This window comes from Castor canadensis, chromosome 11 (genome assembly GCF_047511655.1).
Source record: "Castor canadensis chromosome 11, mCasCan1.hap1v2, whole genome shotgun sequence".
Lineage (NCBI taxonomy): Eukaryota > Metazoa > Chordata > Mammalia > Rodentia > Castoridae > Castor > Castor canadensis.
In genome coordinates, this window is record NC_133396.1 from 125,599,008 (window position 1) to 125,624,447 (window position 25,440).

General features: G+C 38.2%; 1 protein-coding gene across 3 annotated transcripts in view; it reads right to left on the reverse strand.

Annotated features, from left to right (window-relative positions):
- C4bpa (complement component 4 binding protein alpha) overlaps nt 1-24,619 on the reverse strand; it is a 37,486-nt gene extending 12,867 nt beyond the window's left edge. Inside the window, exons 1-9 of one of the 3 annotated variants that reach the window (XM_074048449.1) lie at nt 24,360-24,617; nt 22,446-22,561; nt 17,284-17,453; nt 15,900-16,085; nt 14,698-14,797; nt 8,839-8,924; nt 7,764-7,958; nt 5,685-5,867; nt 283-477 (exon numbers count right to left, since the gene is read on the reverse strand). In XM_074048449.1, the coding sequence (XP_073904550.1) occupies nt 283-477; nt 5,685-5,867; nt 7,764-7,958; nt 8,839-8,924; nt 14,698-14,797; nt 15,900-16,085; nt 17,284-17,425 (1,087 nt within the window). In that variant the 5' untranslated portion in view covers nt 17,426-17,453; nt 22,446-22,561; nt 24,360-24,617. Of the gene's footprint in view, nt 1-282; nt 478-5,684; nt 5,868-7,763; nt 7,959-8,838; nt 8,925-14,697; nt 14,798-15,899; nt 16,086-17,283; nt 17,473-22,445; nt 22,562-24,359 lie in introns of those variants that run through there. The other 2 variants (XM_074048450.1, XM_020170234.2) reach the window with 2 other exon arrangements.
- Between the last annotated feature and the right edge of the window lie 821 nt (nt 24,620-25,440).

Below are 25,440 nucleotides of genomic sequence, written 5' to 3' on the forward strand. Positions count from 1 at the left end.
TAGCTTTACCAGTAATGAAGCAAATTCTTAACCTGAACAATATTCAACTTCTGTGCCAATTCTCATTTGATTCTGAAGTGGGCTAAGGAAAAGTTTCAGAATCTTAGCATCTCAAACTGTAAAGCCTTTATTGTCCTTCTTGGCAAAAAGTAGTTTATTGTTTGGTTGAAATAATGTACTCTAAATTGATCTTGAGGAACAAATTACATTCACTTAAAGTAAAGAATCCTATCTCCTACTAGACATTTAGTATACAAAAATATTTTAAAAACAAAAACTCACTCTTACACCCTTTGAATGGGCTCCATCTGAAATTTCTCTCACAAGTCACAGTTGTAGGCTCATTTGTATCAGGTTTATAGCCAGAATTACACTGGTACCTTAACACAGTCCCAGGCTGATACATATCTCCTTTCCTTGGCCTGGGGTACCCTATCCAAGAAGCATGTGGAATGTCTGGTAAGTCGATGCAACTGTCTGTTCAGAAAGCAAAAACAGAGAGAAAAAGACACTGTTACCAAGGCTGCGACAGTACAGTGAACCTTCTCTACCAAAGGGTGTCATGTGTTCAGTCAGGAACTAGACTGCAATGGCTGATGTAACAACCATCCCAGAAAATACACAGGGACATTCACCCAACTGTGCCCAGCACCAGGGAGGTTATTATCAAGGGCACTACCAGATCATTTATGGGTGCTGTACCAACTAAACACCATATTACTTCTCCTTCCTTTCATTGTACTTCGAAAAGCTTAGTTTCTGAATGGAATGTTGTCAAGGTTCATCCATGTGGTGGCATATACCAGTACTTCACTTTTATTGTCACATGATATTCCATTGAATGGATGTACACTTCTATTTATCTGTTAGTCAGTTGATGGGTACTTGGGTTGTTTGGCTACTATGGATAACGTTGCTCTGATCCTTCATGCAAATTTTTTATGTGGATATCTGTCTTCATTTCTCTTAGAAAGATGCCCAGGAGTGTGGCTGCTGAATTATATAATAAAACGTTGGAAGAATTGTCAAAACTACTTTCCCAAATGGCTGTACCAATTTATATTTCTACCAGCAGGGTATGAGAGCTCTAAATTTCCACAAATGATGGTGAAGATATCTATTTTTTGTTATAGCCATTCTGGTAGGCATGAAGTATTATCTTATTGATTGTAGAAGACAAATGTAAGAAATAATAGAAAAAAATTCTTCAGGCTCAAACCAAGTGACACCAGACAGTATCTGAATCCACACAGGAAAACAATGAACACTTGAAAAGATCATTATGTAGGTAATTAAGAAGACCATAGGATGTGAGGGTGATCTGGCTGCAACATCTGTCACCCCATTGATCTCCAGGGTTGATTTGGCTGATCTGGCTGGCTAGGCAGGTGTCCCCTTTCTCCCTCACGGTTCCATGTGTGTCATTCCCGAAGCTGCACACTCCGTGGAAAAGGACGACCATCTCCCATAGAGGAGGACCATTCTTCAGTCAAGGGTATATGAGTAGCTGCAGTCCTCTGCTAGGTCCTCCAAACAAGCTCTCAAGAAGACAACATATAATCATTCCTCAGTATCCATGGGGATTGGTTCCAAGACTCCCTACATATAACAAACTTCACAGACATTAAAGTTCCTAATTTCAAATGGCAGCATATATCCATATAACCTACACACATTCTCCCATACACTCCAATCATTGCTTTGTTACAAATGTATCTAATACAATGTAAGTGCCATTAGATAATTGTTATACTGTATTGTTTATGGAATAGTGGCAAAGGAAAATGTACATATTCAATAGACACAATTTTCCTTTCAAATATTTCTAATCCACAGTTAGTTGAATCCCAGGAAGCAGAACCTGTAGCATTTCTTCTCCTTTATTTTCTTAGCTGATTTAAACAGAACTTGCATAAAACAAATAAGTAATGACATTATTATATCTATAACATGTGGAAATGTAGTATGTTTGATATTAACAACACAAGGGAGATAAAGGTGAACAAAATTGCATTAGAGAATGAAAACAACAGCAGATAATAACTTGAATCTACAGGGAGAAATGAAGATAGCCACGGCCAGAGGTGTAGCTCTGTGGTACAGTGCTTGCCTAGCATGTGGGAGGCACTGGGTTTGATCTCCAGAACTAAAAAGAAATGAAAATTAACATAGTAAACTATAAATATCTACTTATTCTCCTTTTTCTCTCTCAGCTATCATAACAAAAATGAAATGTAAAATTACATAAAGAAAAATTACAACGATGTATTGTGATGTTTCCAAAAAGTATAGACATGAAATGTTTTGCTGGATTCTTGGCTGATGGATTTTTTTTTTTCTTTCTGCACTTCGAATGTGTCATCTCACTGTCATCTAGCCACCATTGCTTCTGATGAGAAGTCAGATGTTAATCTTATTTATGTGTTGCTTTTCTCTTTCTGCTTTTAATATTTTCTCTTTATCCCTGACCTTCAAATTTTCAGTATGATATCTCCAGGACTAGAACTTCCTTTATTTATCCTCTTAACCTCAGTGAGCATCTTGAATGAATAGATTAATGCTTCTATCAAATTTGGGGAGTTTTCAACCATCTTTTCACTGAATAGATTTTCTCCTTTATCTCTCTTCTCTTTTGAAACTCTTATTGTACAGCTGTCTTGCACCTTAATAAGGTAGCTCACATTTCTCTTATATTCATTTTCCTTATTTTTTTCTCTCTGTACTCTAGATTGTATAATTTTAATCAATCTTCAAATTCACTGATTCTTTCTTCAGCTTATTCAAATCAGTCATTAATTTCCTCTTCTGAATTTCTCATTTTTATTTACTGTGCTCTTTGACTCCAAAGTTTCCATTTGATTTTTTTAATAATTTCTATCTATATTGATAATTTCTATTTGATAAGACATTAACATAATGTCTTCCTTTAAACATTGTTTCCTTTAGCTCTTTCAAAATATTTGTAATAGCTTCTTTGAACTTCTTTTCTGCTATGTCCAATCTCTGGGCCCCCTCAAAGGCAGTTTCTACTGTCAGCCTTTTCCTTTTGTATGGGTTACTCTTTCCTGTTTCTTTATAGTCTGATTATTGTTAAAAAAAATGATAAGTTAGATAATATATTGCAGCAATTTGGGATCTGATTCTCCCTCATCACCTTGGGGACCTGTTGTTCTTTCCTTGTTTGTCTAGAGTTTTGAGTGAACAGTTCAGTTAAATTTATTTTCCTCCAAGTATGCAACATCTAATGTCATGCCTCAAGAAATGCAGTCTTTGGGCATACCACTAGTCTTACTAACCACCAGGAATGTCTGTGGGTTTTTTTTGTTTTTTTTTCTTTTATTCATATGTACATACAATATTTGGGTCATTTCTCCCTCCTTCCCCCTCCCTCCCTTTCCCCTGCCCCCTCCTTCTTCCCCCAACCCCCTCACTACCAGGCAGAAACTATTTTGCCCTTATCTCCAATTTTGTTGAAGAGAGTATAAGCAATAATAAGAAGGAACAAGGGTTTTTGCTAGTTGAGATAAGGATAGCTATACAGGGAGTTTACTCACATTGCTTTCCTATACGTATGTGTTACATTCTAAATTAATTCTTCTCGAACTAACCTTTTCAATGACTGCTTTTTGTCTTCAACTCTCTCATCAAGTATTTGGCTAATCTGCCTCTTCATTATTACATGTAATGTTTAGCTTTCAGTATTAATAGCTAATCCATCTTTTTTTGTGTGTGTGTGGTACCAGGGCTTTAACTCAGGGCCTACCCCTTGAACCACTCCACCAGCCCTCTTTTTTTGAGATAGGGTCCCATGGAACTATTTGCCTGGACTGGCCTCAAACCGAGATCCTCCTGATCTTTGCCCCCTGAGCAGCTAGGATTACAGGTGTGAGCCATCCATGCCTGGCCAATCCATTGTTTTTTAACAACTCCCTTGTGGTAAAATGCTTCATAGTCAAATCAAATTAAAGTCAGGCCCTTAGGCACAAGGTGTTGACAGTCCTTGAAGCTTATTCTAGATCCCATCTGGAAAAACTTGTGCTACAGATCAAGAGCTAAGAGAAAAAAGGAAACTCCTTCATACATACCTCACCAAAATCCCTCCTATGGTATAGGAGCTATGAAGAGGGGGAACATGTGCATTGGGAATTAATACTTTCCTCCAGCTCTGTCCACAGCCCAGAGTAGTGGGATGAGATATGCTAATATTCATTGACTTTCAAATCTACCCATAATAGTTCTCCCATGTTAGAAAAATGGGAAAGATGAGAGATGGTACTCAGATGCCCAGCCTACTAGAACAGTTCTCTTGAAATATATAGCTGTGTAGGAAAGTTGCCTTACTTGGACCCTCCATATGTAATGGAAGTTGGAGTGGAGAAAGAGATGATGATGTCTGGCTGCTGACATCTGTTTAATATAATAAGCCTTTCACAGCACATGTCTTTGGAAAATTCACAATATTCACTGGCTGCCATATCCATCTCCAAATACCTCTTCTATCCTGGGGAGCTGGGAGAGATGGTAACTGCCACTTGTGAGCCCATAGAAACAGTTCTCCACAAGGTAGTGCTGTTGGGGACTAAGCATAATCCCTGGTCTTAATGGAATAAAATTTATATTGAGTCTCCATGAATTTTCTGAATAAATGCTCAATTTATTGTAAGCCTTTTGATCAATCTCCAAGAAGCCTTGAGTGGTTTTCTTCACTAATTTTGACCAATTTAATTGGAGATGAGATTTGTCTAACTCCTCACACCACCATTCCAGAAGTCCCCAGGGTAAAGGTTCTTGACATTTCACAAGCAAAACTAAACACAAGGTATCAGTGGCTTCCTCCCCTTACCAGCGGTATGATCTTAGACAAGTCACTTATTATCTGTGAACAGTTTCTTCATCTATAGAATGAGCAAAATAATAGTGCCCACAACTGTTCAGAGAATTCATTAATTTAATTCTTACTATGTACTGGGTTTAGTTCCAACTTAATCATTATTGCTTTTATCCCTATTTTAGTAATTGGCATTAGTTTATCATTTTAGAGTTAGAATCATAGCTAATTCATTCAATAGTTCCATGCAAGTTAGAAAAAAACCTTTTTCCTCAAATTATTGCCATAATGTAATGATTTTGTTAGGACAAGACAATTTTCTATCAACTTCCAAAACAATGTTTAAATAAATATACTAATCTACCATATCTACAATATTAAGGCCTCCCCATAGGACTGGAGTGTGAATGACATGCATAGGTTTATGTGACAGCCTTCTGTGATGATAGATGACCTTGAAGAGTATACCAAAATCATTCTTCTTTCTAACAAGAAAAAAATAAGCTGGGTTCCAGTGGCTCATGCCTGTAATCCAGCTGATCAGGAGGCAAAGATCAAGAGGATCATCGTTCAAAGCCCAGCCCAGCAAATAGTTTGTAAGACCCTATGTAGAAAATAACCAACACAAAAAAGGGCTAGTGGAGTATCTCAAGTGGTACAGTGCCTGCCTGGCAAGTGTGAAGCCCTGAGTTCAAACCTCAGTTCCAGCCCCCCCCAAAAAAGAAAAAGAAATATTGATCTAAATTTAAATTTTTAGAGATTCAAAGTAGATATAAGCATGCAAGTACTCCCATACCAACATTTCTGGATAGCTTTACATAGCAAACATTGAAAATCCTTCATGGTTCTTACTTACTAAGCTCACAAGTGGGAGGAGAAGGATTCCACTTGCTATCAGCTTCACAGTGGATCACACTGTTGCCTCTGAGGACAGAACCTTTCTGGCAGGTTAACACAATAGAGTCCTTGTAATGATAGATGGGTCCAAATCCAGAGATGATCTTCCCATGTGGAATGTCTGGTGAAGGACAGATGATTTCTAAAGAAATGTGAGGAAAGACAAGTGGATTTTAAAAGATGAATGGTAATGAGAATGCTACTGCTAATCCAGTTATTACTAGTACAAATGACTAATATAAATACATGTCAAATAGTTACAAAGGAAACATTTGGAAATCTTTAGGAATTTTTAAGCTGTGGCTTTGAAAAGCCTCAGTAAAATGAGGTCCCATCGCATTGGTCCTTCTATGGGATGACTGTGGATATTCCTCCAACTTGCTCACCAATAAAGTCTAGTCGTGTGTGACCCAGAAGAAACACGTGTCTGCAAGCCCCCCAAAACTTTCAGTATGATGGCCTAACTTCCTGGATGATTTTGATTGCAGGTCAGTAGCTGATGGAAATGATACAATATTTATGAAGAGGCAACCAGAGTATCAAAGACTGGCCCCCAGAAGTATAGACAAACTGCACCCACCCCCACCCTACATCCAGACAATCATCAAGTCATCTCAATAAAATCACCATTGACTCATCTATAATCCTAAACTCCTCCCCAGGCCCACTGCCATGGCTACTGTTGAAGCTATCTTCACTTCTTGCCTGGGTGGTTGCAGTAAGAACTGCCTTACTCCATCACTACTGCTATAACAAAATGCCTTAGACTGAGTAATTTATAAGTAACAAAATAGATTCCTCCACATTTCTGGAGACTGAGAAGTCCAAGATCTAGGCACCAACAAATTTGGCTCTGGTAAGGTCTTGCTTTCAGCTTCTAGGACAGTGCCTTTGTGCTACATTCCTGTCATGGAGGAAGGGATGAATGCTGTGGAGAAGGGTAAAAAGGACCAGGTCTATTCCTCCAACCTCTTTAAAAGGGCAGCAGTCTTATTAATGATGGCAGAGCCCTCATGAGTTAATCACCCCTGAGAGGTCTGCCTCTTAACACTACTACATTAGATTGTAGGTTCCAACATGATTTTAGAGGGACACATTCAAACCACAGTGGGTGCCTATTTTGTCATGCCCCACTTCACACTGTTGTTCCTCTTGTGGCCACAGTTACCTTCCTAAAATGCAGCAAATTTACTCTTCTGGTTAAAACCCTTCAGTGTCTCCCCTTCCCCTACACTCTGAACTCCTGAGAGTGACACAGGAGGCCCTTTGTAATGGGGACTTTACTCATTTTTCTAGCCTCATCTCCTGTCTTGTCCATCTGTTGCAATTCTGACTCAGGCATTTGAACTATCTGAAGCATCATGGTCTCCTGTCTCCCTGATTTGATAGTGTCCTGAAGTGGGTGAGAATAGTAAGTGATACTGTGTAAACACTTCAAGTTAGCAAACTAATAGTACCATAGCATACTTTCCGGTTCTATTATTGCTGAACTTGTCTTGTTGACTTTCTGGTATTTAGTAAGTTTTGTTTTCCCTTAATGCATATGTGAGTAACATTACACTGCTAATAAATATTTCCATTCCACTTTCTGAATAGATAAAAGACTATATCCCCCAGTCCTCTAAGAGAAGGTAGGGCCTACACGACAGTATTCTAGACAAAGGCTGTGATGAAGAATGACATGTGGTCACTTCCAGGCCAGAGATCTTAATAGCCAAGGTACATTTTTGATATGGAGATGTCACAAGAGCAAAGCAACCTGAGCTGTTGATCTGGTTACTAAGCTAGCACAGCTGTCCTGAAGACTCTTCTGGACATGCAGTAGACTCCATATGAATGAGGAAAACTTACCTTACCAGTGAGGTAACGGTACTGTTTGCTACCATATTCTAACACAATAAAGATCTATTGCTCAAAATAAATGACTGCACCAGTGCTATCATTAGTTTGTCTTGAATTGTGCTATTTCCTCAATGAATTCACCTTCTTTTTTCTTATAAACCAACAATTCAAAGCAGAACTTGTCACTGTGACTTACGTTTGCAGGTAGGAGGACTGGGGCTCCAGACGCCTATTGTTTTATTCTCAACTGTACAGGAAATGGAAGCATTGCCTAAGAGTGAGAAGGGAGGGTCACAGTTGTAGGTGATCGAAGAGCCATACGTGTAGACTTCTTCATCTCCACCATTGTGCTTCCCGTTGCTGATCTTTGGAGGGGGCTCACACTTGGCAACTGAAATGAGTGAGAAGCAAGAAAGAAATACTCAGCATGGACTTCATTACAAATGTAAAATTCCTGCAAATTCCTATGGAGGGTATAAGTAGCAATAAAGATGCACATAATTGCTAGTCCCTAAGAGAGTTTAAGTTTATAGCCAAGTCAGAACAAATCTTGTATGCTAACTCAAAAATAAAATAAAATGTGGTATCTATACACAATGGAATTTTATGCAGCCATGAAGAAGAATGAAATGTTATCATTCACTGGTAAGTGGATGGAATTGGAGAACATCATTCTGAGTGAGGTTAGCCTGGCCCAAAAGACCAAAAATCATATGTTCTCCCTCATATGTGGACATTAGATCAAGGGCAAACACAAGGGGATTGGACTTTGAGCACATGATAAAAGCTTTAGCACACAAGGGAGGGGTGAGGATAGGTAAAACACCAAAAAAAATTAGCTAGCATTTGTTGCCCTTAATGCAGAGAAACTAAAGCAGATACCTTAAAAGCAACTGAGGCCAATAGGAGAAGGGGACCAGGAACTAGAGAAAAGTTTAGATCAAAAAGAATTAACCTAGAAGGTAACACCCACGCACAGGAAATTAATGTGAGTCAACTCCCTGTATAGCTATCCTTATCTCAACCAGCAAAAACCCTTGTTCCTTCCTACTATTGCTTATACTCTCTCTTCAACAAAATTAGAGATAAGGGCAAAATAGTTTCTGCTGGGTATTGAGGGGGTGGAGGGGAGAGGGAGGGGCGGAGTGGGTGGTAAGGGAGGGGGTGGGGGCAGGGGGGAGAAATGACCCAAGCCTTGTATGCACATATGAATAATAAAAAATAAAAAGAAAAAAGATATATAGATAAAGAAAGAAAAAATCTTTACTTACTTACACATACTGGGAAAGGATTACTCCACTCAACTCCTTTATCTTGGATTACACAATGACTAGTGGTTGAGCCAGTTAAGATATATCTGAATAAGATAAACCACAGATTGTAATGGAATTCTTTCTACCCTAAATTAAATGGGATAAAAAGGGCTAAACAATTGAATTATTAATATTAAAATGAAGAAATCATTTTTCTCAGTAATCACATCCCATTGAGCACACGACTTAGTAAAATTTCACCACTACAAAGCAATGTGTGTTTGTTCATTTGCCCTTTTTCTTTTAATCTAGAATTGAAGATCAACATGAATATCAGGCATGAAGCTCAAGTAGGACTCACTCGAGTGTGAACTGCAGTTTTATTTGATTGACAGTGCCTGACAGATTCCTGACCCCAGCCTTTCCCGGCCTTGCTAGCTCAAAGCCTCCTTCTACTAGAAGATGCTTGGCTTACTTGCATACACCACTAAGTCCCCATTTGCCACATTCTTTTTTATGGATCTTCACAAGACCTTAGTTTTCTTCAGTTTGACTTCCCTCCAGGTCTTATGATAACAGAAAAATAAAAGGCATTGCTAGGATAACTTCACATTGTAGCATTGTCAAGGAATAAGTGTCACTAAGGCAAATGTCACCTTTAGTAATCTAAAACCTCCTGGAATATACTGAGGAATAACTTACTTAAGGGAAAAAAGTGTATTCTTCAATAAGGTAAAATACAGCTAGAATTAACCATTCCTTTACTTTGAATTTCCTGAAAAAGTAGTTTTTGTATGAAAAGCAAACAGTATTGTTTCTGTTATTGCAACAGGAGCAAATTAGTGCCCCAACAGCACCTTAGTTCTGAAATATTCTCACCTTCTCTCTTAAGAGACATACACAAAAGGGAAAACAGGATAAAAACAAAAAATCAAACAAAATAAATTCACAACAGAAAAAAGATTACAGAAAAATAACAGATATCAATGACAAGCCAGGAAGAATAAGCATATGCTTTATGGAGAACAAAATAGCTATTTTAAAATGTACATCTGTTGGGGTACTTTAACTTGCAGCCCACCTAGCCTAGAAATCAGCTATAACTGGCATGACCCTTGGGTAACCTCGTGAAGAGGAAGATAGCCTTGAAACAGGGTTGTAAACCATGGTAAACTGTCAATTAAAAGCTGTAACCTCGACAGAGCTGTGAGGAATTGTTCATTAGAGCCATGCAAAAGTTCAGACTGAGATGAAAGGCACCATGCAGAGATAAGCACCCATTCCTGCCTTTCTTTGTCTCCACTTGTAAATAAACTTTCCAAAGCAGGACTCCCCTGCTGTTCTTATCTAAACCTTAGGTTTCTATTCCACTACTAGCCCCTAATTTATGGGAGAACACATTCCTTGTAACCTGATAAGTAAGCCTCTGGTGTTTCCCCAGTTCCCAATAAATAATATTACCCCACCACCAGGATGTGGGCAAGATCAGGAAAATGTGACCCCAGGGGCATGAGGAATTCCTATCTGACGATGATTGATGCTTTAAAGAGTATAAGACCTGCTTAAACTTTTCTCTCAGTGTCCTTGTTGAAACCTGCTGCGTCAGGCGGATGCTCGGACCCTAGCTGGCTAGAAATAAACCTCGCCTTGTGACTTCCTTTGTCTCGAGTGTCCTTTGTCTTCTCAAAAGGTTGTCAGCCTCGTACCCTAACACATCAAGTACAGGTTACTGAAGTAATACTTTAATGTACATATTAAAATTACACATCACATAGAAACAAACATTAAGAGGCGTGGCTTCAGTTACAATGCGAGGGGAATAAATGGCAGAAGTGACTCCATTTTAGGTAAGAAAGACAGGAAGGCATCTTTAAAAGCAAACATCTAAGGAGAGGTGAGAAGCCAGACTCTCACCAAGATAATGAAGTACAGCAGTCATTCTCCTAGATAAGGGACACGGGAAGCATCTTTAAAAACAAACATCCAAAGAGAAACAGGCTCCTAAGGAAAGTAAACCAGCAAATGTCTCACCAAAACAGCAAACATGAAGCTATAAAGTGTAAATGACAGGCCTCAGGGCCAGGAGGGCTGACCAGACCCTCCTGGAATGTCCAGTTCCATTAGGATGGGGTGGCCAGGTGGTCAGGTTCAGCAAGAAGTCAACAAAATGATATCCAGTCACAAACTAGTTCCAAGGTAGACTAGGAGGACCTTAGTCATCAGAGCCATATATCATCTCCTAGACTTCAGCCATTCCTTGGCTTAGCCCTTTTCATTAAGCCTCTCCCATCACGGGAGCTTTGCTGTCCTTTTAATAAACTTTGTGCTTACTTTACTTTTAAATTCCTGGTCCAGCATCTTTGACACAAACTTGGGATCAGCAATCCAGTTTCAATAGAGCACTTGCCTAGCAACTATAGGGCCTATGTTTAAGCTGTGATACCAAAAAAAACCCCCAAAAAACAACAAAAAAAAACCACTAAGGAGCTGTGGTGGCATACATCCCCACACTAGGGAGACTGAGACAGGAGGACTGCCAGTCTGGGCTTCATAGTGATTTGAGCCAGTATAGGTTACATAGTAAGACCCCTGTCTCCAAAAAAAGAGTAAAATCATTAGATTTCAAAGATAAAGAATAATATCTTTGGACAGAACATCCAAGTTATACATAAGAGAAAAAAACTGAGTTGAGTGCCAGCAGCTCACACCTGTGCTCCTAGCTACTCAGGAAGCAGAAATCAGGAGGATTGCAGTTCCAGGCCAGCTGGGGCAAAAATTGAGACCCTATCTCAAAAATACACCCAACACACACACACCCCTGGAGTGCCTGCCTAGCAGGCATGAAGCCCTGAGTTTAAACTCCAATACTACTAGAGAGAGAGAGAGAGAGAGAGAAATTGAGGTCAGCTTTAGAGTTCTCTACAGCATCATCCACCAGCCAAAATATGATACATACCTACAGAGACAAAGTACACTGTCTCTTAAGTATCAACAGCTCAGGCATATTTCAACGTGCAGGAGCACAAGAGATAATTTTCTTTTGGTTTATTGGCTTGGTTTGGGAGGTTTTGTTTTGCTTTCTTTGTGTTTTAGGAAAACACTGCAGAACATACTATAGCCAACCAAGAAACCACAGGGCAACTTTAGCCAAAAACAAAGGAAAAGCAAAATAAAACAAAAAAGTGGTAGTGAGCATTGAATATGTAGATCAAAGACAAAAACCAAGATAGGGTTAAGAATTATTGAGTGAAATATAAATGTTATATGCTTAGGCAGTGCTGACATGATATAACTAATAAAAACAGATCTTGCCTCTTCTGCAAGATTGGGAGTGATATCAACCTATGTGTGCTCATTTAACATTAATGTTAAACACAAGTACTAAAATAATAATGAGGCAGGTTAAGATAGGAAAAGTTTGGGACTCTTAAAACATCTATGACTTAATATTGTATTTCAGTTTGAACATTCTATGTTTTCTCTGATCCTTCTTTTCAATTGCAAACACGTGAAGATTGTTTTCACCTTGGCCCAGGGACAACTCAAACCACTCCCACTTCAGCCCAGGGGCCATCCATGCCCCTCCCACTCATTGATTTTTGGTGGATGGGATTCACCACGTTTTTCCCCTCCCATAGGTTAGTGTAGATTTTTAAAGCACTTGAAAGAGAAAGAGGGCCCCCTTTTTCCTTTTCTATGCATCTCCCTCATATCCCATCATGGCCGTTTGAAACTTTTTCCATAACTTTTAATAAAGTCCCTTACCTCCCTTACTACACCCACATGTCCTGCCTGGATGCTTCCAAGTGGAACACAAAGAATTTGGGAATATTCTGATCAGAGACTACACAAGCCTACAATAATACAATTAATACAAATTTACTGCTAGAAAAGATAGAGAGGGTAAGAAAGGAAGGAGAGAATTCCAATTTATTGTTGCTTACAAGGAATAAATTTAAACATCTAAAGAGAAGCAAGAATAATAATAGTTAAATATATAAACATAACCACTAGAACCAAGTTCTGAGCCTTCCTAAATGTCAAGGACATAGGCATATTAATATTAATGTTAACTGATTAACATTAATTATGAATTATAATCAATTGATAATAAACTATAGAATATTCAACATTCTCTGTTGTATTTATATCTGTCAGTCTAAATATTGAATAGAAAAAAAGATGCACATGCATACATGCATGAAATAATACAACAAAATTCTATATATATATCAAAAATGTAATTGCTCTCCAGCAACCTACTGGAAAAAATTTTGTGTGTGTTTTTTTTTGTTGTTGTTGAGACTGGGGTTTGAACTCAGAGCTTTGCAGTTGCAAAGCAGGTGTGGTTTGAGTCACACCTCCAAAAAAAATCAATTAATGGATGGATCAAAATTCAATTTTATGTTGTATACAAGAGACACTCTATAAGAGCCTCAAACATATTAAAAATAAAAGGAAGGGCAAAATTATATCAAGTAAACGCAAACTAAAAGAAAAGCAGAGATAAGGATTTCAAAATTCCATGGCTTGCACATCAGAGCCAAGATTGATAAATTACACAAAGATCAGTGTTTTATAATAGTAACTATTTTGATATTCAGTGAATATTTATAAATATATACCAAAATATGTGGTAGCCATTTTAATAAAATAAAAACACAAAGGATATAAAAAGAATGATCAAAATATGCTATTAATTACTGTTAATTTATTTTTTAGTATTTAAAATAATTATGAAAGCTATTAAGTTACTTTAATTTCTTTATATTTAAGACATATAAAAAAGAACACAATGAAAGATTAAAAACTCATCAACAAAGATCTGATCTATACACTAATCATAAAAAGAAATCTTCATTTCAAGTGCCTGTGGAATATTAATAAAAACTGACCATATATTAGGATGCACCCTAAAACCTCAGTAAATTCTAAGGCAGAAATAAGCACTATTCTCTATTGTCACAGTTTTAGCTTCCAATGGAGTAATGCTTCTATCATGGTAAACAGCAAGACTTTCAAAGAGAATGGCCAGATAGGATGGCTACTTTTAAAATTAAACTTGAATTTCATATAAACAACAAACATTTTTAGGGTAAGTGTGGTTCAAGTATTGTGCAGAGTATCCTTAAACTAAAATGATGTGCTGCTTATATGAAATTCAAATGTAACTGGGTATCCTTGTGTTTTACCTGGCAGTCCTAAATTGAACTTGAGACCTGTGGACTCATGGCCCATTGAAATCTGTCAACTCTTGGTCCCCTCATACAAGTGAATGAATAGGCAAAGAAGTGGTCATTCCTGTGGCTGAGGTGATTAATCCTGATTATCAAGGGAATTGGATTGCATCTGCACAGTAGTGACATGGAACTATAGCTGGACAAATTTACATACATGTATCTCCCTGTACAACTAAGATATGCTAATAACAATTCTGTGCAGTTGAAAAGGAAATTAATGCAGAACTTCCTTATATCCAAACATGAAATTTTGCCAATATATACTAATAAGTAAAAAAGCAAAGTGAGATATAAAACCACATTTGTCTAAGGAGACCCTTAAAAAGTTTTTTTATTTAAAAAAAAAGCCACATTTGTTATTGGAAGGGGAAAAATTAAGAATATATGCTAATTTCTTAGCTAAATTTAAGCTATATATAAATCTAATATAAGGATACTCTAGAAAAATATATAAGAAACCAATAAAGGTGAATCCTTTCTTGAAGACAGGAAGAAGTACAGTATATGGAGACAGGATGGAAATGAGAACTCTTAATATGTATCTTTTTATATCACTTTACAATTTGAACTATATGAATGCACTAGCTGTTTCTTAAGTTAACTTAAAATCATTATTTCTTGATTACTTCGCACTCACCCTTCTGAACAGCTGAATTCTATTTGTGATCCAAGAGACAAATCTGTCTTAATTTCCACATGTCCATTTGGTAAATCTCCTGGATTTCTACACCGTTTTTCTGGGAGAAAAACTTAAATGGTTAGTGATTCCAAGTTTTCACAGAGAAGACATCAAAAAAGAAAACTAATGGATCAAGTTCCACTTCTGCTTCCAGAAAATCCTAGTTGTTTAGATTTGTACTTATTTTATTTTGTTTTGTACATTTATTTACTTATTTAGATTTTATTGAGACAGGATATTATCATGTAGCCCAGACTGGCCTCACACTCAGGAGCCTCCTGATTCTGTCTCCTGAATCCTGGAATTACAGACCTATATCATCCCACACTTGACTGTAGAGTCACACTTGTTTCTGGTCCTGATTCACTGAATTTTTATTTTGAAGGAAAAATGCTTGCAAAATTTGATCCTTTTTTTTCTGGTACATTTTACCAAGGACTATGTGTCAGTTACAAAAGGGACAAAATAGAGTAGGTATAGACTGTATACCCTTATATTGGAAAACATCAGAATGAATTCCCAGCTGATACTGAGTCACCTCCTTCCAAACCCAGCAGATATTTTGGGCAAAATTACTTTAACAGCCATATCACTACTTTCTAGCCACTTGACAATTCATAAAACTTTAAAGTAAATCTTGTTTTCAGTACATCAAAATGGAATTGGTGGTTCATTTCTGGGTTTTTTGTTTGTTTGGTTGGTTTTTTTTTTATCTTTTGACAGCACTGGAAAGATAAACTTGGGCCCCCGTGCTTGCTAAGCAGATGCTCTTACTGCTTGAGCCATTCCGCCAGCCCCTGTGGTTCATTTCTTGAAATAAGTGTTTGGTTAATTACAATATAGAATAGACTTCTTGCTGGAGATATTGTTCAAATGGTAGAGTGTCTGCTAGCAAGCACCAGGTATTGGGTTCAAATCTCAAAACCCCCACAAACACACACACACACACACACACAACAAACAAAACCAAACACATACGTAGAACAGATTGATATCCTCAGTGCACTCTGTTTTTCAAAAGTGTCACATATGTGACCACTGAAATCAGTAGTCAACAAACTGGATAGTTTCTTAGTGACTAAGGGTTCAGGAAGCTTAGATCCTAAGACAAGTCCAAAGTTGGCAAAAGCACCATGAGAAGAATAAATGTTGACACTTACTGTTACAGAAGTTATCTTCATAGAACCATGTGCCATCCCTTGTACAGACAACATTCTGATTGGAGGAGAACCTACTATACCCAGGCCGGCAGGCGTATCTCAGAGTAGTTCCGGTTGTGAAGTTTGTCTGGTCCAATTTGTTTATATGAGAGGCAAAGGCTAACTCAGGTGGGGGACCACAGTTTCCTGGACACAAAATGACAAGAAGTACCAAATATTATTTCTTGGGACACAGCATCTCAATGTTTCAGTAGTATGATTTCAGAGCAAGGACAGTTCTTTCTTCTTCTAATCAAGAAAACTCATAATTCCACTACACTCTCTGTTCAGTGAATCCTGTCACCAGTCAGTAAATATGTTTGTTGATAAATGGTAATTATACAAGGCATTACATTTTTGTCTCTATTATTTATGCGATAATTTATCTTAAAAGGATGACAGACACAACTTTCCTCAGCCTTTCAGATTTCCTATCTGGCTGACTCAGGATTATCAATGCAAAGCCCGGAAGTCTGCCTTAACAGAAACACACTATCTCGTTAAATAAAACATTACAAGCCAGTAATGCCAGTAATCTCAGCCCTCAGAAGGGTTAGGCAGGAGGATTCCAAGTTCAGATCCAGCCTGAGCTACACGGCGAGTTTTACAGGCCAACATGGGCTATTCTGCAAGACTCTGTCTTAAAAACAAAACAAAAAATAGAGTATTATATAACATTGATTGCTTCAGGGAAAGGAAACTGAGTAACACTAGCAGAGATCAGGAGGACAGAGGTTCAAAGTCAGCCCCAGGCAAATAGTTCTTGAGATCCTATCTTGAAAACACCCATCACAAAAATGGGCTGGTACAGTGGCTCAAGTGGTAGAGCACCTGTCTAGGAAGTGTGAGGCCCTGACTTCAAACCCCAGTACCACCAAAAAAAAAATTTTAATTTATATATTTAAAATTTGGACAACATGGTAGAGGAATTATAGAGTCCTTGAAACATTAAACTCTTAATCCTACTTTCATCACAAAAATTAAATTCAGGACTGATTAACATTTTAAGAGCTTGAAGAAGTATTCATTTCACCTCTCCATTCTGGATATACTGGCAGGCAATGAAAACTATTTAATCAGACTGATAGATGATATAGATTTGTTTCAGGTCACAATTGGGAGACAGTTTTCTTTGGAAACTCTTATAGAAGAAATTCTAGAGCAATTGTCTAGAAAACTTCCTCTTTCACATACAAAGCAAATTCCCCCTAAATTCCACCTGGCTAAATAAACACTTTGTTGCAGAAACTGAATTTCTGCTAGAAGCTTAACTGTCTCTTTTTTAGTCTCATATATGCTGATGGTCTTAATGATTGTTCACCTGGACTTGTTTCCCACTACTCACCAAGAACAGTAGCCAACAGAGCAGCAAACAAGGTCATTTGGAACAGAGTTGGATCAGAGCCACTGCAAAGCCCAGAGAAGGGCCAGGCTGCCATTTCCTCCTTTCTATGAAGGGTCCCATTTGGAGCTCTGGAGGGGTGCATGAACTGCTGCTCCTTCTCCAACGTATTTCTATCACAAAAACTCAATTTAATAAGAAGTCATTGAATTCCTACTTGTCATAAAAAACTAAGATAAATGCTGTGGGATCCATGCCAAGAAATTTACAGCCTGGAAGAAAAGACATGAGCATAAATGTCACAACACAAGATAGTGAAGGTTGGCCTCAGCAGAAGCCCTGCTCAGAAGAAAGACAGATTCTAGGTGGAGAGAGTGGACTTTTGTAAAGTGATTGCATCTGAACTAAGTATGCTGTGAAGTTAGAGAATTACATGTAGGTCATGCTAGGGGAAAGGAAGGGGGGTAGGAATTACTACTTCAGTTTGCAGGTCAGCAAAGTGTCTGAGATGGGGAGGTGGGTGTTAAGAGGACAGCTTAAAAACAAAAACAAAAATAAAAAAAAAAAAAGAAGAAGGGGACAGCTTAGGTGCATCTGAAGAGGTGAGAAGGCCAAGTTTAGGAATTTGTAGACTCTACTCTTTGAGGGATAAATAGACACTGTTTTTTTGTTTAGGGTTTGGTTTTTGAATTGTGTGTTTGTAAGCTAAGGAGTGACATGAATATTGTCTTAAGAAGATTGCTATATTCAAAATAAACTGAAAGTTATAGAGAAAAAGAGAGGGAGATTGAAACTAGTACAACCGCTCTGGAAAAAAATTTGGAAGCTACTTAAAAAGCTAAACCTTGATCTACCATATGATCCAGCAATACCACTCTTGGGGATATACCCAAAAGACTGTGACACAGGTTATTCCAGAGGCACCTGCACATCCATGTTTATTGCGGCACTATTCACAATAGCCAAGTTATGGAAACAACCAAGATGCCCCACTACTGACGAATGGAGCAAGAAAATGTGGTATGTATACACAATGGAATTTTATGCAGCCATGAAGAAGAACGAAATGTTATCATTCGCTGGTAAATGGATGGAATTGGAGAACATCATTCTGAGTGAGGTTAGTCTGGCCAAAAAGACCAAAAATCGTATGTTCTCCCTCATATGTGGACATTAGATCAAGGGCAAACACAACAATGGGATTGGACTTTGAGCACATGATAAAGCGAGAGCACACAAGGGAGGTATGAGGATAGGTCAGACACCTAAAAAACCAGATAGCATTTGTTGCCCTCAATGCAGAGAAACTAAAGCAGATACTTTAAAGCAACTGAGGCCAATAGGAGAAGGGGACCAGGAACTAGAGAAAAGGTTAGTTCAAGAAGAATTAACCTAGAAGGTAACACACATGTACAGGAAAGCAATGCAAGTCAACTCCCTGTATAGCTATCCTTATCTCAACTAGCAGAAACCCTTGTTCCTTCCTATTATTGCTTATACTCTCTCTTCAACAAAATTAGAGATAAGGGCAAAATAGTTTCTGCTGGGTAGCGAGGGGGTTGGGGGGAGAGGGAAAGGGCAGGGAGGTAAGGGAGGGGGTGGGGAAGAAATGACCCAAACATTATATGCACATATGAATAAAATAAAAATTAAAAAAAAAAGAGAGAGGGAGATTGATTTAAAAGACACTGAAAATAGCCAGATGAGTCACCAAGGATATCTGAATAAGGAAATGGCAGTGGAGTTAGAGAAAAGAGAATAAATGTGAAATCAAACAAAGCAAAAAAGGCAGGAAAGGGATGAGCTAGAGAAAAGAGTTTGTGTCACTACATATAGTATTAGGGGTTTCTCATGGCAACCAGGGATAATAGTCACACCATCAAGCAATTGGTAGTTTCAAAAAAAATGTTTTATATATGTGAAAAATACACATGACAAAAGTGATTTCATTTTTAATCAGGCTATTTAATGACTTGTTGAAAGAAAAATTACCAAGGACATTTTTCCTTTTCACCACCACTTCCATCCCTTTCAGAAAACACAATATATCCTGTTTACATTAGACATGTTCTGTTTTCAAAGAAATATGTGAAGTTGGCTCCCAATAAAGTATTGAATTTTTTATTGTATTCTCATATCTCTATCAGATCCAAAAGGTCAACATTGCCATGTGTCCATGATTCAGACTAAGGCCATGTGCATTTAAGGAAAGGGAGTTTCCTCAGTGTTTCTCTCAAAAACGTTTCTGTCCACATTATGGGGGTGGGAGTAGTTTACAGTGGCCCTTCACTGTATGTGGAGGGGCCTAAATTCTTCACTGAGTGAAGACTCATATAAGCTTCTCATCTTTCTAAAACCCAGTTCTTACAAAGCTATTCATCTCCTATTGTCAGTGGTGGGCACCCTGCTTCACCCACATTCTATTCTATGAGCTCTATACATGGTGACTAGGACAATTCTGACAAGATATAAGTTCACCTACAGAAAACAATTTGCTTCTGGAAATATGGTTGCAGAATTTGCACTGAATGAATCCAGATTATCTAAAGAGTTTGGGATGAACCAGGACCCTCATGCTTCTGTCTTCCTTATGTTTCCCCTTCCCTTTTTCTAGAATCCTCTTCTGTCTCTAGTTTCTCCTCCTTCTTCCTAGCATTATGAGGAATTTGGAAACAGCTGAGAGATAACGAAGTTGCATATCATGAAAAACAGCCTGCTAAGTCACCTGTGAAATTTACAAAATGTGATTAATCAACTTCTCCTACCCAATAAAAACCTCTATGAATTATGAAACCCGTAGGAATAAGTTTCTTTAATTTCTTTAATAATCGGGTCAACAGATTTGGTATGTTTATTGAATGTCAGCAAACTGAAAAGATTAAAAATACTCATTGGTGCTGGCTCAAGTTGTAGTGTCTGCCAAGCAAAAGCAAGGTCCTGAATTCAAAACCCAGTACAGTTAAAAAAAAATACCAATGTGTTGGCAAAAAAGACTTTAACTATGAAAAATCAAAGAAATAACAGTATACAGTGAAAATTTCCCATGTGAATTGCTGCACTTATATTAACAAAAAATCTATAAATATTGAATATATCCAGGATGATAGTCATCACTATTTTTATAAGAATATAGACATAAGATTAAATCCTTAGCTTTAAGAACAAAAAAAATCTAAAAAGCTGTTAAAACACACATATACTTTAGCTGTATTCAAAAGAATCAATTTATAATTATAAAATATGCTCAAAATGAATATTTCTGAAACAGCATCAGGTAAATTGATAGTTTGATAAATTCAGCAAATTGGTTTCAGTGAACTGAGCCTTCAAGAATTGACATTTGCTCTGGTGGCTTTGGTGACTTTCAGAAGTTTGACATGAGTCTCCTGTCCTGGACAACTGGAATTCCTGACTGTTCCAAATACTTTCCCAGCTCCTATTCCTGCCCACATCACTTTTTCTCTCCCCCTTTCTGGCTTTCACTCATTCTGTCAGTCCCTTCTCCAACGTCCCTTTATCTTCCAGACCTGCCTCCTTATATTAAGTTCAGTTTCGCACTTACCATTCTTCTTCTGACTTGTCAGTTTTGTAAGTAACATCTGAAGTCTGTCTTTGCCACTAGACCATATGATCTCTGAAGTTGGAGAGTGGGCACCTATTCCTTTCTTCCCCAGCTAGTACCCAGCACTGTGCCTCACAAAGTCAAATTGCTCAACAAATGTTTGCTGAATGTAAATCCCAAAGCACCTAAGTGATAAGTTTCAAAGAAAAATAATACTGATCCATGTCCATACTTACCCTTAAAGTGTTTGCTTTGTCAAGGTCAGATTGTAGCTGATTTTAAAGCAAGGCACATTTGTATTTTAAGGAAAACCAACCACCATTAACCTGAATCAGGTTGATAATCACATCATCAACTAGTCAACTGGGAACAGCAAAAGAGGGGAGGGATAAACAAAACCTAGTTCACCTTTCTCCTTTCTCCACTGGTTATGATACAAACATATATAGACCCTATACCTATATTTTACTTCTCTACTTCAGAATCACATCATGGCCACAGCCATGGTGCTAGGGCAGGAAGGCACTGTGCCCAGGACCATGGGCCTGGGCTCTGGACTCAGATCCTGACCATGTGGGTTTAAGCCACCATAGGCAAACCAAGTCTTGAGGGCAAGACACTCAGTCCTTCTGTGCTTCAATTTTCTCCTTTATAAACTAAGAATGATAATTGTACATGTCTCTCAGAATCGCTGAGAGGAGCTTGGCACAGTGCAGGGGTGGCCCATAGTATACACTCTAAAGAAACGTTAGAGGAGACTTTGATGGAATTGCCCTTGGAATGGCACTCCTAGAAGTCAAAATATCATTACCAAAATGATTTGAATTACAATAATGCTGACTGCAATTACAATAATGCTTACAGCAAAGAAACACACACTGGACATAGGGCCAGAAGCCCTTGGTCTGATCTCTGTGGTCTTTGGTAAGGTTAGGATCATGTGAAACTCAGAGCAGAGAGACACTGACTGGCAGGCAGAAGGGGCTGTCCTGGGCAAAGGGAGGGGGCTCCTCCCTCACCCTAAACTTTCTCTCTGGGAGGAATTTGTTCACATCTGGCTTTGGTCATTGCACAAAAATTACTCATGGATCTCTAGGCCCAATTGTGTCCTGTAGGTGTAAAAACTTACATATACCATAAATTAAATTGGTAAAAATTATTCTGTCTTATCCAAATCTTCATACATGTAAATTTTAAGCCATTCAGGCCTGTCTTCTTCATTCTGATTGTTCACTAATGGAATTCCTGTGCTCAGCCTTAAGACTATAAGCCTTTATAAAGTCAGTGAAAGAAATGAGGAACTATTTTCTCTTCCCCTGCAGCTACAAAAGCAGAGGTGACAGTTGCAAAAACCTCAAAACGTTTGTAGCCAGCTTCCATGTTTACACCACTATATCCCTCAAAAGTAATTTACATGTTCCCCAATTCCCCATTCCTCTCCCAACTGTCTACCCTCCCTCCCTTTCACAAATAGACAGATAGAACAACACTGCAATTCAACCTCATGAAGGTACTCACCTTTCCCAAAACACATACTGGGTTATTTTAAAAAAACACTTGTAAGCATTTGCATATAATGTCTGTTGTGCTTGAATGCTCTTACCTCTAACCTCTTCTTTATTCACTATCCACATCAACTGTCACTTCCTTGAGGAAAAATTGCCGGACTCCACCAAGAAATCCCAGTGTCTCTGTGTTCCCCTGGTGCTTTTCAGACACCTTAATTGAACACAACATTATATCGCAACTGTCTATTTACAATTTCCTCCAGGACTGTGAATTCATTGAAGACAAGGAAGACATTTGTTCAACTTTCTATTTCTAACCTGTTATTATAATTGGTATATAATAGTTACTCAATAAATGTAAAATAAATGAAACTCAACTTCAATTTAGTTTCATCTTCAGAGTGAGGATGATTAAATGTCCCACTGAGGACCAAAGGGACTAATGTATGTGAAGAGCTTTGTCCACTTTGAAAAGAAGTAATGTGGTGTTTAGATGTCTCTCACGTATTCACTTGTCCAGCTGCCTCTTGGGTTCCTCGGAAGAACTTGCACAGAACTCAGCCATCCCCAGTGTGGGGATGCAGAGAAGGACTTGCAAGTCAAGGAAACCTGAGAATGAGCTCAAACAACAACACAATCTAACTCTGTGATCTTTAAGAAGCTACATCAGCTTTGTGGGACTCTGTTTCCTCATCTCTATAATGCTGACATCAAACTTAGTTTATCTATTTTATTCCCTTCAAATTCTGCAATTCTGTAACTGCCCACTAAAAACCTCTGACTACACTAGCAAATGTCTTTGTAGTTCAAGGGTGTCATCATCTGTTTAATTTTGAAAGAAATTAAATGAACTCATGAATTATAATCAACCTGGCAGATGTCTCATGAAAAAACACTATTGGCACTTGCCTATGGAGTACAATTTGAGAGATGTTAGGGAACTTTTCAGTCCCCCAATTTTTCCTCCAATTAGAGAGATTATCTTTTAAGTTATTGTATTTCCTGTCTAAATTCCCCCTTTTAAAATTCAACTTACCTCTGAAAGAGATAATATTTGTCCTTACACTCAGGAAGAGTGTCTCCTTCCTTACACCCAGACTCTCAATTATATCACTTGCTAACACCCCCGAAGAACTTTCTTTCATACATCCCCCTCTATTCCTTGAATCTCTCTCTCTCTTTCTCTCTCTCTTTCTCTCTCTCTCTCTCTCTCAGCTCATTCCTCCTATGCTTATATTGTATTAGCATGTATTCCTAAGACTACTTACTGCAAATCTTATTAGATATTTCTGCTCCTTCTATATACTCTTATTTTTATTATCCACCATATTTATGGATAAGGAAGGGTTATTCAACAAAAAGACAATTCAGATAAGGACCAGAATGGTACTGTGACCTGACCAACCAAGGAGGAAGAGAATTTTAAGAAGAAAGGGTTTATTGGCATCATCAAATTTGGAAAATGAGGGAGAGAAAGGAGATGAGGATGACTAAGTCTTCTAGTTTCAAAGACTAACTGAAAACTGATCAATGTTTTCTCATGATCAAATCTAAAGGTCTTTTCTTAAGGTGATGGAGATTCAGAGGAATTAATAAAATCCCCCCCCAAAAAATGGTACTAATTTTTAGAAGACAGACTGGGGAAAGCTGGTCTCCTGTAATCCCCTTTGGGAAGTCTGGTTTACCTCTTGCCTCAATACCCCTAGGTGGGAAAATGGTGAAGGATCAACAGACCAACACACTTACCTCTTAGATGCAATGACAAGAGCAATGTCATTTTACACTTCTTCTTCTGCTTTACTTTATCTTAATATGCACTATTATTCCCCCAACACACTTATAATAAAAGGCTCAGAAGGGGTTAAAAGTGCTTTCCAATGCAATGCTCCTGAAAAGGTTTCTACTGAAAACGCTGCCAAGATTTTGTCTTGGCCTTGTCCTTCCAATCCTGCACTCTGTAAAGAGACAAAACACCAGTCTTTTCCCCAAGTGCCCAGTAGCCCACTGACCTGCAATAGCAGAGGAAGACAACTCTATGATGGTGCTTTGATCTCAGTAGTCTTAGTTTCTCCCAAGATCAGGGCTTGTCATTATATCCTGTTGTTGGCACTAACTGCTTCACCAAAATGTCCCCAAATTCTACCCATGCAGTCAGCAGCTGATCAGGGATAGCTGAATGCAGATGGATGAGCAGAAAATCTCCTTTGGCTCAGTGAATGATTAACACCAGAACCAGACCAACAGTATTTACCGGACCTCCTTCCTCTTCAGCAGTCCTCATTCTTGATCAGATGTTGCAATCATTTATTTTCTCCTCTGCCAACCATTTCCCCTAAGTGAGAAAGGTAATTTGAATGTAATGCCAGAATTCCTTTTTTCCTTTTATAAACACAAGAGGATTATGCAAGACACAATCCAGTGAGTCTGGAAACTTTAACTATTGAAAGGTTCAGACAAGCTCCACCAAAATGACCCACTTCCCAAAGCAACAGGTCCAGAGGTTTCCTGGGATTTCAGAGTCTGGTGGTCTTGCTATTCACTGATCTCCATTCATCTAAGAAAGCACAGAAGGTGTAGATTTATCAATTTATTATAGATTCGTCAGTTTATTGGCAGGGATTGATTTCCTGTTGTGTGCTGTGTTCCTGGAACATACTCATAGATCAACAAATGTAGTGTAAACAGCTACCACCACCACTACTGCTCATGCCAGACATCGAAGGATCTCCAGAAGTTGGCTTGTCATTGATGCTGCTCAGAAGAATGTAATAAGACCTAGGAAGGAACCCAAGGCCTGACATTGACCAATTAAGATATAAGTCCTAAAACTTCAGATTTGTGTGCCCATGAGATTGCTATTAAAAAAGTAGTTCTTTCCAACAACATAGTTTTTTTTTTCTTCCTGTAACAAAACCTAAAAGTTCCATAAAGGTTTTAGAAAGGAAGAAGTAAACCATAGCAGGTTGAGTTCATCAGGGAGGATTTCACAGATGTGAGATTTAGGCTGGACTTGAATGAGAGATAGAAATTATTAGATGAAAGCAAGTCTATCGGAGGTAAAACAACATAGCCACATCACACAGGTGAGAG